The 15,511-nt window shown below is 38.2% G+C and overlaps 1 protein-coding gene across 2 annotated transcripts in view; it reads left to right on the forward strand.

Moving 5' to 3' along the window:
* The window catches only part of GRID1 (glutamate ionotropic receptor delta type subunit 1), a 552,748-nt gene that overhangs the window by 226,692 nt on the left and 310,545 nt on the right, over positions 1-15,511 (forward strand). For both annotated transcript variants that reach the window (XM_054163347.1, XM_009901703.2), the window contains exon 3: positions 6,969-7,253. In XM_054163347.1, the coding sequence (XP_054019322.1) occupies positions 6,969-7,253 (285 nt within the window). The remainder of the gene's footprint in view (positions 1-6,968; positions 7,254-15,511) is intronic.

Below are 15,511 nucleotides of genomic sequence, written 5' to 3' on the forward strand. Positions count from 1 at the left end.
AGTTTGGTTGAGAGGCATCCCTGCACATGGCAGGGAGTTTGGAGTTGATGATCTCTAAGGTCCCTTTCAATCTAAGCTATTCTGTGATTCCATTGCTGGCAAATGCTGTTTCCTTCATGTTTCCCCTAAAAGGAAAAATTTGGGCCTGCCATAGGTCAGTTATGAGCTTCTCTAATTTTCATGGAGTCAGTGGTAGTCAGTGTCTTGCTGGCAGTGTCATGGTGCCATGGGTTAGTTGTTTAGGTGGTGTTGGATTGGTTGATGGGTTGGACGCGATGATCTTGAAGGTCTCTTCCAACCTGGTGTATTCTATGTAATCCATGCATAGATGCTAATGGTTCTCCAGTTAGGTTTATACCTTTTTTTTTTAGCTTTGGCCTTGTAAATATCTGAATTTGAGGGGACCCTGCCCCCAGGTTTTATTTCTGTTTAAATGAAAAGGAGGAAATATTTATTGTTCTCAAATATTATATCCAAGAAAAGTACACATCTAAGTAGTTGGAGTGGTTAGAGTGTTCCGGTTGATTTGATTTTTATACCAAGCTACAGTGGACTAATTGCAAATTTCCTTTCTTATTCTGAGATAGTTTGTTTTTATTGAAGTTTTGTGTAATGGAGTAAGAAATATTCACCTTCACTTCATCTAAGGTGTTATGGCAATAAACATGCTATATAAAAGATTTTTGCTTTCTACATTTGTTATCTTTTGTCTCTATTAACAATTACTCTGTGACAGGTAACTATAGTCTTGTTGTAGAGTTTTAGTGATAAAAAGAATAAATTCATAGCTATTTGAAGGAACATAGTGTAAGTATAGAACATAAAAAGCTTACATAAGTGGAAGAGAGTATATTTATCGATGAGTATCCAAAGCAAGGACAACTGTGTGGCACAGCATTATGTGACAATGATGCAAATTAATTATTAACTGCCTTTCTCAGTTAATAGAAGAAGCTGAGCAGTAAGCAAACTTCATGAAATGTAAAGTAGGGAAAAAATATTCTTCAGGAAACCCCATTTAATGGAGTATCAGGCTGCATGAGTGCTTAGATGTCTAATTTTGACATTATCCTTAATTCAACAACAGTAGGATTGAATCTTTATGTAGATCAGCATTTTTAATAGAAGCAGTTTTAGTGATATTAAAAAACACAAAATTCTATACTTTTGTCTGCCTGATGGATTAGTTTTGCACAAAAGCATTCAAATTTTAAAGGCCTTTTGAGACCTAAAGGGGACTAAAATGTAGATAGCTAGTAGTATTTTATGATTTTTCTGTGTGACTGATTTATCTGGGAGTTTGTGCTCCAGCTTCACAAAATTTTCTCACGTACTACAGCAAAAAGGCTTGCCATTTATGAATTTGTAATTCTCTGCTTTGTGTTATTTTGATTTTAACTGAGAGAATTGTATCATTCTTTGTATTTTGAAATATTGCTTGGTCAACAGCACTCTTCCCCCCCACTGGTTGTCATCCTTTCTACTTTAACACTCAGGACAAACTTCCCAGAAGGACTTTTTCCATTTAATTGAAGGATACCTCTATGGATACATTTTTCACAGACCATACATCTTGATTAAAGATACAGCTTATCAGTTTTCTGAACTGATATCTTTATCTCCTAACTGTCTTCTATTCTAGTATTTCTCCCAAAACTTTTACGTGTATCAGTTTATATATAAATTGGCTAATGAACCAAATTTCTGGTGAATTTTTGTACACATGAATAATGCAGTAACTGTTTGTTTATTTGTGGATAGCACATGATACTCTGTATCTGCTTGCTCAGTCATTTGGTAGATTTACTAGCTATGAGTGAGTTAGGATAAATTACAGGCCTTGATACTCTAACCAGAATTTGTTTTGTTCTCTGGAGTTTAATGTTTTAATGATTAAATGTTTTTTTCCCCCTCTACTACTTTTCAAAGATAATGTATTTAAAAAAAAAAAAAGTTTCCTGCCAGACCGAGTGAGACATGAGTTCTAAGGCAAGCATGAAGTTGCTCAGCTCAGCAGGATGGTACCTTTGAAGCCTAGTCACAAACACTGAAGTGCCAACTTAGTTCGTTACTTCTTTGCAGAGTACTACACCAGAAATATCAGGTATATGCAGTCTGGCTCAATTTTCATTCTATTTCCATACCTGAAGTTCTTTATATTCATTTGAAAACCTTTCCAAGTGAGAAGGAAGTGATCTGTCAATTTTCAAACAGTGATATTTTTAAGATGCAACTAATTTGTAGTTAGGATGATTCTCCATTTGCAGTGCAGTAAAGAGTTCTCCATTTGCAGTGCAGTAAAGAGCTCCTAAGAGCTAGTCAAACTGAAAAAGAAGAACAAATTTCAAATAAAAATTAGTTTGGAGGTGATTTACCAAATATGATCAGATGGTGTTCAGAGTGGTAGGACCAGCTGTAGAGATACACAGAAGTGAGAGACAGAAAGGCATTGAAGTTTGAAGAGGCTGTGTGGATGCTAGTAGGTGGATATTGTTAGATCTGAAATTAGTGGCAGCTGGTCCATCGATAATTGTGGAAACAAAGGAGTAGGTTTCTACTCTTTGTTGAAAAATAGGAAATCAATGAAAGGGAGACTGAAAGATGGTGGTACTATCATGTTGCCAGGAGCAAGCAGTTTTTCTTGGAGTATTTTGATTCTCTGCAGTTTGGAGAGAGAGGAATTTAATTACAGAGAGATCTGAGCTAAAGCTCTTAATACAAATATCCCTATGAGAATGGTACAAAATCAGGACTTTGCCATCTGCACCTGCCTTCAGAAATACAATGGAATACATGAGGCAATGGTAGAAACCCAAGATCTTAAACATGATTGTAGTAGAGCAGAATTCTTGCATCATCTCATGCACAATGAGATGATTAGAAAGGTTGTATGGGTAAGGTGCAGCCAGAAAAAGAATAGCTGCCCTTCTTGGCTTAAGAGCGGCCTTTATGGGATATGACCAGAGTTAGAGTTGTGGGTCACACAATGAGAGAAAAGTTTAGTATGTTTTGTTAGTCAAATATGTATTGAAAGATGCTCAAAGTATATTCACCTTTGTTACTTCTGCCAGCATCTTGACAGAGATGACACAGAGAAGCTAAAGAGAAAAAACAGGGCAATAGATTGAGAAGAGATCAGGTGGTGTCTTGTGAAACTCTGTAGAAGAAAGAACAGTTCAAGATGTAAAATATCCAGCAGGATAAATCAGTAATTTCAGAAATTTGAATGACTTTACAGAAATCAAAGTACAAGCTTGAGAGACAGGCTGTTGAGGGAGGCCAAAATTAATAAGCAACTGCCATGAAATAATTTAATCTGCTCAAATACTTGAATGCAGATTTATTTTTTAGGTATGGTGGTACTCATGTTTTCATCACATTAACACATACATTTCTTACTGTATTGTTTGTAGGCTTTTGGTATCCTCTTAAAATGAAGTCTGATGGTGATAAAGGTTTTTAGTACAGTAAGCTAATAACTATTGCTATTCATATAGCAATGAAGTCTGAAAGCAGGATTGTTTGAACGTTACAAATACTTAAAAATATTATTTCTTTAAATTTATGTAAATATAGCTATAATATAAATATGAAAACATCTTATTTACATCAATATATAGTTGCTAAAAGTGCAATTTTAGTAAGTAAAGTTCACTAAAGATCTCAAGGCCTTTTGATTCCCATTTGCCTTATGGTAATAGGTTGACCTGAACCAAGGCACTTCAAATCTCTGTGTTTCAACATTCAAGAAATCAAGATGAAGGTTATGAATTTCATGTGCCATACAGAATTAGTGATTTTTGTAGTCGCATAGTCAGGGATACTTGGTTGTTGCTGAAAATCCATAGCTAGTATGAAGCAAACCAGAAAATTATAGACCTATTTTTTCATGACAAAGTTGTGCATTTAAAAAACAAACAAAAAAAACAACCCAAAAAAACCCAACAAAAAAGCCTGTGAAGAGAAATCATAAAAATATTGCCACCAGACTTTTCTTCTGTAATTGTATCATCCTTGAACATTCCCTTGCAAAGGAATTTCAAGTTGTCTTAAGAGTTAATGAGTTTTTCCATGACTTGGAATCTGCTATGTAGTTGTTCCTTGCTGTGTCACTCAGTTATAAAGAATACTTTCTTCTTTACGTGCTAACAGCTTATTCTTGCCCGTCCGTGTCATATGTGCATAGAGGTTGAACCTCTTGGAATCCATTTTATTTTTATGTAGTGAAAGTCTTCTGTTAGAAATATGGTGTGTTCTGTAATTTGGCAAAGGAAAGCAATTCAGAAAGTATTAAAACTTTTTTTTCTTTAGTCATTCTAGTTTTTTATTGCTTGCTATACTATCTCAAAACAGAGAGGCAAGTGGAGATAGCATTTACTGTGTAGCATATGCTTTCAGGCAGAACACAATCAATTGGTAAAATATCAGAATGTAGAAGTGTATTGACTAATTCTTCATTTTAATCCACTGAGACAAGCTACAAAACACTGGGAAAATGCCTCAACCACAACGGTCTTTGAGCTATTTCAGCTGTGTTTGGCGGGCTGTGCTGAGAGATAAGGGGACCCATTTGCTGTGGTCCGTTATCTCTCTGGTCTTTTTGATGCTAATATTGAGCAGCTTTTGATTAGTGTCTAACACTGAATGAAGTTATCTCTTGTTGTACAACTCATGATCAGCTCTGTATTCCACAAATAAATGTATCTCTGAATACAGCCTCCCATCAGAAAGGGCTTTGTTTTTTTTCTCTCATTCACTCTGTAAGTAAATTGTTCCTTCTGCAGACCCATGTGGCTTGCTTCCTTTGCCCTCAGTGACAGCAAAGCTCACTGGTTGGTGATCTCTGCAGGGGTTTACAGTTCAGCTCTGCTGTTCTCTCCCTCTGTTCCCACTTCTCTCTTCCCTCCCCTACTGTGACTAAATAAATTACCTGTATGACATGTTCGGTTTTCTTTGGCAAGAAGCCTGGGAAATCAAATCTGTTCCCAAACCTGGGTCTCCCATTTGGCAAATGTAATGTCTCCCTGCTGTTAAATCAGGTCATCTCTCAGGAAAAACAAAGAACAATTTCATATAGCTATAATCAACACAGAGTAAATTTAGATAATGCAGCTGACATATGTTTATTGAAAAGGAATATTATTGTATCAAGGAAATAATTGTGAAAGCACTTCGTCTTTCTCTGTTGCGTTTCAGGGTATATGTTGAAAGTTCTGTGCATAGACAAGATCAAATATTCTGTTATCCCATATCAAAGTGAAATATATTTATTTTCTCTCTGGTCTAAGAAGATATTTTATGACATCATTCATTGGTTGCATCTGAAAAAGTTTTATATGTTCAATTATTGTGGTTTTATGTAATTAATTTATAATTAACTGTTCATTACTATTAATTATTCATAACTTTGACTTTTTGGCTTACTTAGAAGTGTTTAGAGGAGGAAAAATAAATCCTTTTATTATGCTGTGTTCATATTTCTACCTTTCCCCTCAGTGCATGTATGCTGGAGATGAGAGGCAGTGGGTCAGTGACAGGCAGGGCCAGTAGGTCTCTTGTGTGTATGCCTGGTAGTGCCACAGCACATGTTGTGGGTAGCCTGTGCTGTCACCTGTGAGGCTGTCACCTCCTGTGGGGGAGGAGGGAAGCACCAGGGCAGATTCTCTTTGCCAGATGGAAAATGAATTGCTTGCTTAGCTACTCACCCTGGAGGGGTTCTGAATGACACTCCAGAGGCTCTTTTGTTTGTCTGCTGTTAGCAAGTTCCCCTAGACTGCAATAGGACTGTAGAGCATCTCCAGTCACCTCCTGTCTGGCTTTATTGTGCTGTGCCTCTGTCCTGGTGAAGCCAAGTAGCTGGCTTCCTCTGGGCAGGTTGTGTTTGTGCTGGTGGTTGCCTAGGGACTGAAATAGCTGGTGAAACCCTGAGCTGGCCCCTAGCCCTCTCCAATGAAAGAGAGGAGTAGGAACTGCCAAGTGCCCTTGGGGAACCCTCAGGGCCAGTGTGACACTGATCTACAAGCCCCTGGTGATGAGTTCCCAGGGGTCAACTGTGCTGCTGATCATTCAAGAGGTTTAGTAAAAATGGGCATCAACAGCTGCCATACAGTCTTACCACCACCACTGACTAAATAGCTGCTTAGCTGGGGGCATCGGCTGGAAACATTTTCCAACCTCAGCTAAGTATCAGGTTGTTTTACCTGGAGAGAGTTCTGGGAAAAGCTAAGTTGCAATCTGTCCTAAACAGCAAAGCAAGGCTGACCAGGGCCCTGCCCAGGGCTGCCCAACCTTCATGGTCTCTCACACTCACGTAAGGCTTCATTCTCAAGAGCAGATGGGCTCAAATGTATTTGCTGTGTTTTTAAATGGTATGTGCTTTTCCAGAGCTTTTTAAAGATAGCTACAATATTATTAACGATTGTTCAGTCATTCATAAGTTGCCTTTGTTCTAACAAGTGCCTTTGTTGCTTCCTTGTTGCTCTGAGGCATGCAGTGAATGATGTTTTTTTTTCCTTCAGTTTAAAAATCCTTCAAAACGCTGTTGTATAAGACAAATCCTTGAAACTGAAATTGCTCTTTATTGTCTGAAGTTTCATCCAATGTGCATAACAAATATTAAGAGGTAAAAGCAGTCAGTTGGAAAGTTCAGTTCCTTCTTCCACTGAGAATGACCTGAAACAAGGGCTGTAATCTCCATCTGCATCAGCTTCTGTCTGAAGAAATGGCGGTAGTAATGTTATCTGTCTTCAACTTTGACTTATCAGTACAGATTGCAGATATTGTTTCCTGCTGTACAGATACAGGACCTAACTGAAAGGCTTCAGCTGATGCCTGATGTAATTGAATTAATTTCAGCCCTGTGTTAATGGCAAGGCTGAAGCCTGTCTTGTTCCCTTCTTCACATCTAGGTTGGACAAAGGAATTGTTGAGCTTGTTCTAACCCTGCTTTATTTCCTGTTTGTATTCAGCGTGTGACCTGATGACCCTGGGGATCTTAGCCTTAGTGACATCCACTGGTTGTGCCTCGGCCAATGCTCTGCAGTCCCTGACGGATGCCATGCACATCCCGCACCTTTTTGTACAGCGCAACACGGGGGGCTCCCCACGCACAGCCTGTCACCTGAACCCCAGTTTGGAGGAGGAGGAGTACACTCTGGCTGCCCGACCACCTGTCCGCCTCAATGATGTTATGCTGAAACTGGTCACAGAGCTGCGGTGGCAGAAATTCATAGTATTTTATGACAGCGATTATGGTAAGTGAAGTGGAGGATTTCAGATGCTATTGCATTAATTCCTTTTTAACTGGGAGATGGACAAGAATCTATAGCAGGAGAGATGGAATATGAGTTCCTGGGTTTTTTCATTGACAAAGAGGCCAATGTTTTGAGTGGATGAAGGTCTTTGGTTTGAAACAAAGGTTGCTATGAAAGCTAGTTCTCAGACAAGCAGCCAAGTTGCTTAGCAACACCTACTAAGGCATCCAAAGTTTGAATCATCTCACACTTTATTGGTAAAATATTAATAAAGTGTTGGCATTGATTGTCAGGGGTCACATAGCTGTGCAAGGAAGTTCAGCCTGGCCTCTTTGCATTCCCAGAAAACAATTTCTATCAAAGCTAAGTACTGTTCTCTTTAAAAATTAATTTTCACAGTAACTGTTATAGTTTTTTTTTTTTTTCACATGTTTTATTACTCTATTCTCTGTTTGGACTATTTCACAGTGATATACTTCCTGGCATAAAACCAAAAGGTAGAGTTAACATTTTCACAACATCTGATGCATTTCCTTCAGCAAAACTGATACTTTGGGCTAAAACTTGCTGAAAAGGGTACTCTGCCCAAGCAAATTCTGTAACCATCTTATATTACTTCCATAAGAAGAACTTCCATCATAAAAGACAGCTGAACCTTGCCAGCTCTGGGCAAGCATCAGTAAACAGGGGATAAATAACTTAGTTCCCACATTAAGCTCAAGTATAGCATCCTGGCTCCCAGAGCAAGCCCGTTGCCCTCATTAATTAGCTTCAGCTGAGCTGTGCTTATGCATCTCTAGCAACAGTTCCCTGCTCAGTGTGCAGGAGTTGACTGCTGGCCATGAAGAGGCAAAGTCACTTGAAGATCATGTTTATGATTACAGAGAATTTCCAGCACTGGGCTGTTGTGGTTTACTGTAATAAAGGGTCCTTTTCTATATGCTCTTTAGAAGTTCTACCATTTCCTTGAGTAACATTTTCATCCATTTGCTGGTCTCTAAAAACCAGCTGATCCTTTGGTGTCCTCCTTCTGGAAGCCTTCAAATATTCTAAAGGCAAAAGAAACCTTGCACTGTAGTAATGCTGTGCTATACGAGAACTGAAACCTATTTACTTCATTAATTACTTGTCTCTTATCAGGCATACATTTTGGATTACAATTTCTGCTCTGGCTAAGGATAAGCAACAGACTTGGCAATTAGAAATACTGAGTTGTCATGCCCAACAGACCTCTTAATATTGTTGTTCTCATGATAAAATATGTTTTGTTTCACAGTGAAGCTACAGATACAAGTCTGTATATACAAGTTCAGTGAAGGAATGTGGGCTTTTCAGTGAAATGCCTTAAATACTCTAACAACAAAAGGAGAGGTTTCACTGGAAACATGCAAAAGTTTTAAAGAAAAAGAGAGTGCTAAATGGAAATGGTAGAAGCAGGGTAACAAATGCAAAACTAGTTTCAGATTTTGTCATTTATGGTGGAGAAATGGATAATAGCAAGAAAAAGCTCGGTTCTGGAGAAGTTGAGTTGAGATATTATTTAGGCAGCAGAATTAAGTGGCAAATTCCAGTAAGAGATCCAGAGACCAGGGTCATGTTACATGCACTATTCTACTTAAAATGTCTATGAAAATCATGGTATTTAATGTTAATTTTCTGGGGAAAAATGTATTGACCTTAAGTTTGTCAATGATAGTCACGTGGTGTTCTGTGGTAGTGTGTCTATCCACCTGTGAAAGAACCTAAACCAGAAATCAGATCTGTTTTGTCATTCTAAAAATATTCATCTGCACTGATGTGTTTTGAAGTCCTGTTTCCTCTACAGGAACCTCTATTGTGCCTCTACAGACATGCGTGTAAACACGTGCTGGGAAGTTAAACATTTAATTTTCATGAATTTCTGGATGTAGAAACATCACTGATCAAATTTGCTAAAAAAACCCAACCCAAACCAAAAACTCCAGAAAACAAAGAAACAAGACCCAAAAACTTTTAGTGTTGCAAATTTTGTTCTGGTTGCTATAACAGAACTTATCTTCTGCTTTTTGTATCATAATTTCCGTTCGCAGACCCCCACTTCACTTGGGCTGCCATATTTCTCTACAGATTTTTGAGTGAGCATGCCCTTGTTTAATACAAATACAGAGAATCTCGAACCAACTCCACGTGTGTTGATATGTGCCTGTTCAGCAAATCTGACAATGCCAGAGTGTGTCAGAGTATTTCTGCATGTGCTGTGTTTGAGATTGCGTATGCTATTAAAAATGCATTTGTTTATTTTTTTCAGTTGGTTGGAACATACCAGCTGGAATGTTTGCAGAGAAGCAACAGGTTTTTTGTGTTTGAATATTAAAATTGATAGAACTTTAGCAGATGGCCACAGAACAACATAACTTCTTTAAATAGTCATGCATCTGCACAACAATGACTTAGGGAAGGAATCCTTGGACATCTGTTACAGCTGCTGTAGATTACAAAAGGAGGAAGTGACTAGGCCTAAGCACCTTTTCTTCCAACAAGAAGAATTTATTCTATGCAAATGCTGCACCACCTAGTTATTTATGCATAACCAGGGATACTGGATGTCTGGACTCCAGATAATACAAAGTCTTAAATTTCTACCTGGGTAAAATGAAGGCTTCTCTGTGAAAAGAGAATCATTGATAATTTAGAACTATCATTGTTGCTGTGGATAGTGCCAGGAAAGAAAGAATTTGTCCAAGTTGAAATTTCAAGTCCCACAGGGAGTTTGTGATGCAGTGGGGTAGAAAAAAGAAAGCAAATTGACCTTTTGACTTTTACATTGAATTTGATCTGGAAGCTATTGAAAAAGTGGCATTGTGTGTTCCCATATTTATCCTTAAATCACTAGTTTGACTGTAGCAGCACTTAAAGTAATTGTCCAATTTAAATTAAGCATGGATTTTTGTCATTTTTGATAGTGTTGTGTTTTGTTTTGTTTTAAGTAATGCATCACAGTGTATAACACTAAATGTAATTAAAGAAAGTCAACTTCATTTCAAATTGTTACTTATAAATTAATTTTAGTACTTTGACTTTTAACGTATCTGAGTAAGTGTGCTAATTTAAGACTTATCCCGCTATAACCCCCTTATAATTCCTAGCAGGGCATGGGAGCAGTGGACAGAAGTTGTTTCCCATAAAAGCTATTCATTAAATACTTGCAGGGCAATGCCTGATATCATATAAAAATGAGCTTAAAGATATGGCACAGCCTTTGTTCTGAATGAACACTATCATACCATACCTAGAAGTTTAATGGTAGCAGAAGCCAGGCAGAAACTTTTAGGCAGTTTGGAGAGTTTCAGGCAACTTGCTCATAAATTTGAGGGAGGTTAAGGACATTATTTTGACCATTTTTATAGTTTGAAAAATGTTTTGCAAAGAGAGGATGCAATTTCTTTTAAAAAACTCAGTGCTGGTTGCTAGAGCGAAGAGACCAACCCTTTCCTGGCTACAACCACCCTTCAATTAGTTGTACAGAGCAATGAGGTCTCCCCTGAGCCTCTTCCTCTCCAGGCTAAACAATCCCAGCTCCCTCAGCCTCTCCTCATAGGCTCAAGGCCTCTCCCCAGCCTTGTTGCCCTTCTCTGGACACGTTCAAGTGTCTCGATGTCCTTCCTAAACTGAGGGGCCCAGAACTGGACACAGTACTCAAGGTACGGTCTAACCAATGCAGAGTACAGGGGCACAATGACTTCCCTGTTCCTGCTGGCCACACTATTCCTAATGCAGGCCAGGATGCCATTGACCTTCTTGGCCACCTGAGCACACTGCTGGCTCACATTTAGGCAGGTGTCAATCAGCACCCCCAGGTCCCTCTCTGTTTGGCAGCTCTCCAGCCACTCTGACCCCAGCCTGTAGCTCTGCATGGGGTTGTTGTGGCCAAAGTGCAGCACCCGGCGCTTGGACTTATTGAATGCCATTCTGTTGGACTCTGAAACTCATTTTAACATTTTGGTGAACAGTCTCCAGGGTCAGTTTTGTAGAATCTAGTAGCTTTTGGTAACTCTGTTTTTTCCCTTTTTATACTCTGAAACAGAGAAATGTTTCATAATGCAGCACACACTGTTGAAAGGAAGTGCAAAGCTCACCAGCCTGGAACCGAAGGGTGCAAATTAATTCATTTTGACCAGAGAAGCCTTTGAAAATTGTGTGTGTCATCTGAAGTTCTTGGACTTTCTTTCTCTGAGTGATTGTATTATGAATCTTGACTTTTCAAGCCGTGGCATAAAGCTAAGCTGTTTGTTCTGGCATGTGAAAATGATAAAGTGAAATGCGAGGATGATTTGATGTACTTGAGCAGAGAATCTGAGGAAATAATTCCAGAAGGGAGTTTCTTTAGTTCACATTTGTTAGAGAATGTTTTTACATTAATTTAGAAATTGTTCAATAAGTGCATATCTGGAAATTGAAGACAAGAGACAAGAACTGAACAGTTTGTCCTGGAGGATATAGGTAGGGCTGCAGGCAGTAACACCATCCTTCTGAGAAAATAGTTAAATACCTCAGTATACCATGAACTTTTATGAATAGGTTCCCAGTCTCTATTATCTTTTGTGAAAAGTGGTAGGGGATTGATACAGAATTCATATGGATGTGTGAGTGTCTTTATGCACGTGCATTTATGTGTGGATTTCAGGGAAAGTGCTAAAGTGTGTCTATATTTCTGTATGTGCTAGTGTGTAAATGTGTTCAGCTGTTCATATTTGGAATCAAGGAAACACATTCTCTCTTCTCCCTTCTTGCCTTTACCCAGTCCCTCTTAGTAGTATTTCTGATATCACTTTGGAGGTCCATCCTTCCTGGATGGAAATGGATTCTATTTTGTTTTACCCAATTAAGAACTGATGTGGCTTCCCATCACTGCTTTACGTCTTCCTTATTGAGAGAGAAATCCTATTCCTTCTCTTTCTCATACTGTGTTTTTTGTTGGGTTTTTTTTAGTGGTTAAATGGGGGTTTTGGTGGCTTTTCTGGCTTTCTTCAGCATCTTTTCCATAGACTGGGGCTAATGCTTTGCCCGTGACTGTTCCTTTTCTCTGTTGATTAGTGATAAATAGTGAATGAATGAATGTACTTGGAAAGCTTCTTTTTGTTTCTCTGGCTAAGTGTGGTGACTGAGTATATTAGGGAATATATAACATTATTAGTCATTGTTTTCATAGCAGGGATTAATCTTGAGGACCACAATGAATGTAAAACTCCTGAAATCATCTTAGAGTTTAAGTATGGTAGAGAATGTAATTTTTATAGAACCCTGAGAGTCCAAATGACTTTTGACATATTTGTGGTTACCAGTGAATATGTGCTATTACCATTCCTGAACAGTATTCAATATCCTTGTGATACATTCATATGTTTGCAAATTGGACTGCTGTATTTTTGTATATATAGTGTAGCAAAATTATTAGACAAAACCAGCCTTTTGTTCCACATCTGGGAACTTGAAAAGTCTGATCCATGCAATCCAAGATTACATTTACACTTAAAGTCACAATTTTTTATTTTTTTTTTTAATTTTTTTTCTGGGTGGGGGAGTGTCTCAAAAGACAAGTTAAGACTGTAAATAGATTGTACCGCAGTGATCTTTCTGGAATATGAAATAGGTATCATTCATTCTGTGAAATGAAACAAATGCTGGGGCCATTCTCCTAGCCCTCATTGAAATGCAAGATAATCTTTTGGTTTGTAACAGCAAGCAGGAAAGGAAGATACTTTTCCCTAACTAAAAAAGAAGGAGCAATGATCAAGAAGGGTAAGCGAAGCTTGCTTGTTTTTTGGATGGAGGTGAATGCAAGCAGAGGTATTGAAAAGGTAGTAAAGGAAGAAATGTGAATTCTTGCCAGTGAAACATTCTTGTGATTCAGGAATTCGCTGATGTGAAACTACAGAGAAGTTCTCAACCATGCAGATCTCAAGGCACTTGGAGTTACTTGGGCTCAGAGCAGAACCCCGAGTTGTATACTTAGTACTGGAGCCATCTGTGTTATACAATACCTTTATGACTTTAAACTATCCATTTAGTGAGGTTCTTTTATTGTAGCACCTGAGCAATTCAGAATTTAGTGCATCATCCTACAAGATGGAGTAGCTGTGCTTATTCCATTGTATAAAAATTGCCGAGAAATGGGAAGCATTGACCACTGAGATATTTGTGTGGCTATAAACTTGTGTGATTATAAACGAGGCCCCTTACTTTGATTTCAGTATGCTGCTGAAACTTGTCAATGTCTAGCTAGCTATTCACAGCTATGCAAGGATCCCTTCCTGGCAAAGACATGTAAAAGTGGCAGAGTTTTTCTCTTCCTTGAGTTGTGCTGTGCAGGCCTTTTGTACCTTCTGCATTAACTTTGAAGTGTATTAATGTTTGGATATGTTGCTTTGGAAGTTATTTTAAGAATTTCTGCAATAATTTTAGAAGCAAATGCATCATTAGACTGAAGAATTAAATAAGAAGGCGGGGGGGGGGAAAGGCTTCACAGTTTGGATTATTCAGAGTCAGAGCCCATTAGGAATGTAATCTGGATGTCTGCGTTCCATTGAAGAGTGATTTAATATTCATCATGCCATTATAGCATTTGTTTAAATGGAAATCTTTATTTTTTCTCTACAAGTTGAATAAATAGGATTAGTCTCATTACTGGGAAGCATTGAGTCCTATGGTCTGGATATTTTCTTTTCATATCTCTTGCATTAGTAATCAAGAACCAAATAGCCCATTTGTAACAAAAGCATATGGGAGAATTGTGGGAAAGCTTAAAGAAAGAGACAAAAAAAAAAAATATTTGGGATACCCCTCAATAATTTAGTTGATCATTCCTTGTGAGAGCTCTGAAATAAAAAAAACACAGCTACTCTAACACTGTTTGGAGGCAGTAGTTACTTCATCGATTTGGAAGGGCTTATAGGGTCAGGAGCTATTTGACAGTCCTCATTTCCCAGCCGTCTATCTCATCTGTCAGTATGAATTGAACCTTTGGCTGGATAAACCTTCAGCTGTGACACAGCATAAGAGGAAGGGAACTTGGGATAGTAATTCAGTTCCAGTGTATGTTATGGCTGGCATGAATTTCATTTCCAAGGTGATTATTATTTCCTCTGGTCTGCCTCTGGCCAACATTTGCTTATGTCATCAGCAAAATATCTTTCTGGCAAGGCACCCATGTGGAGTGAGAAAAACAGACAACCTATGCCATGGAAGAATGGTCATTATGTTTATGCCAAAAGACCAAGAAATATTCAGTCCCTGAAATACAAAAAATGCCTTCCTTGCATAACAGACCATAACCCAGAGATCTCATTCATCCTAATGTAACTCCTCAGTGCTTTTGAAAATAATTTTGCTTTGACTCATTGATATTAACATTCGACAGTGCCATTAACAGGAATTAAGATATATTTTGTCTTACAGAAGTCATATTATAACATGAGGGGAACTTTATTAAGAAAGGAAAAATCCATTAACTAGAATCAACACTTCTCTGTAATCACCTTTATCCTCCAAATATCAGAATCTTTACAGGAAGAAACCATCTTTCTTCCATTTACTTTTGTCAGTAGGAATGAGTCCCCCCTGCTACAGAAAAATAATTAAAGGTCAAAATCTGGTATTGTATTCATAAGTCAGCACAGCCTGAGCACCAACACCTAACTGGATACCCCACCAGGCACTTGTGGTGTAATAGAAAACCTGTTGGCTGAAGTAACTGCAGTGTGGTTTAATTTTGAGTTAAGATCTTCCCTGTTGTTCTGCATTAAGGATGCTGTGTTATGATTACCTTGTATGGAAGTATATATGAGCTCATCAAATTTTGTTTAAAAAAAAAAATAAATTAGTTTGGGCTGCAGGTATTTGACTCCAAATGACAGTTCTGGTGCCCAAAGTGCTCTCTCCCTTTAGCAAGCAATATGTAGTGATATATTCTTTCTGCTGTACAAAGTAGTGTCTGTGGGAGAGTTTGTCGTGGTTTCTATCTTTTATTCTCTCCCATCTTCTGTAGCCACATAAGTCTGGAGAAGCTTTATTTAAGTGAAACAATATATTATGGTATTAAAACAGGAATAACAAGGGCAGCCTTGGTGGAAGGGTGGGAGGCAAAAAGAGGAATATCTGAAATGTTGGATTATTGGCTAGTTAGTGGGGTTGACTGAATATGATGACAAATGTATTTCAGTTTTGTTTCTTTCAACTTCTACTTAAGCTATTGGGAAGGAACAAAATTCTAAGTCAGGTTC

This window comes from Dryobates pubescens, chromosome 8, assembly GCF_014839835.1.
Source record: "Dryobates pubescens isolate bDryPub1 chromosome 8, bDryPub1.pri, whole genome shotgun sequence".
Taxonomy (NCBI): domain Eukaryota; kingdom Metazoa; phylum Chordata; class Aves; order Piciformes; family Picidae; genus Dryobates; species Dryobates pubescens.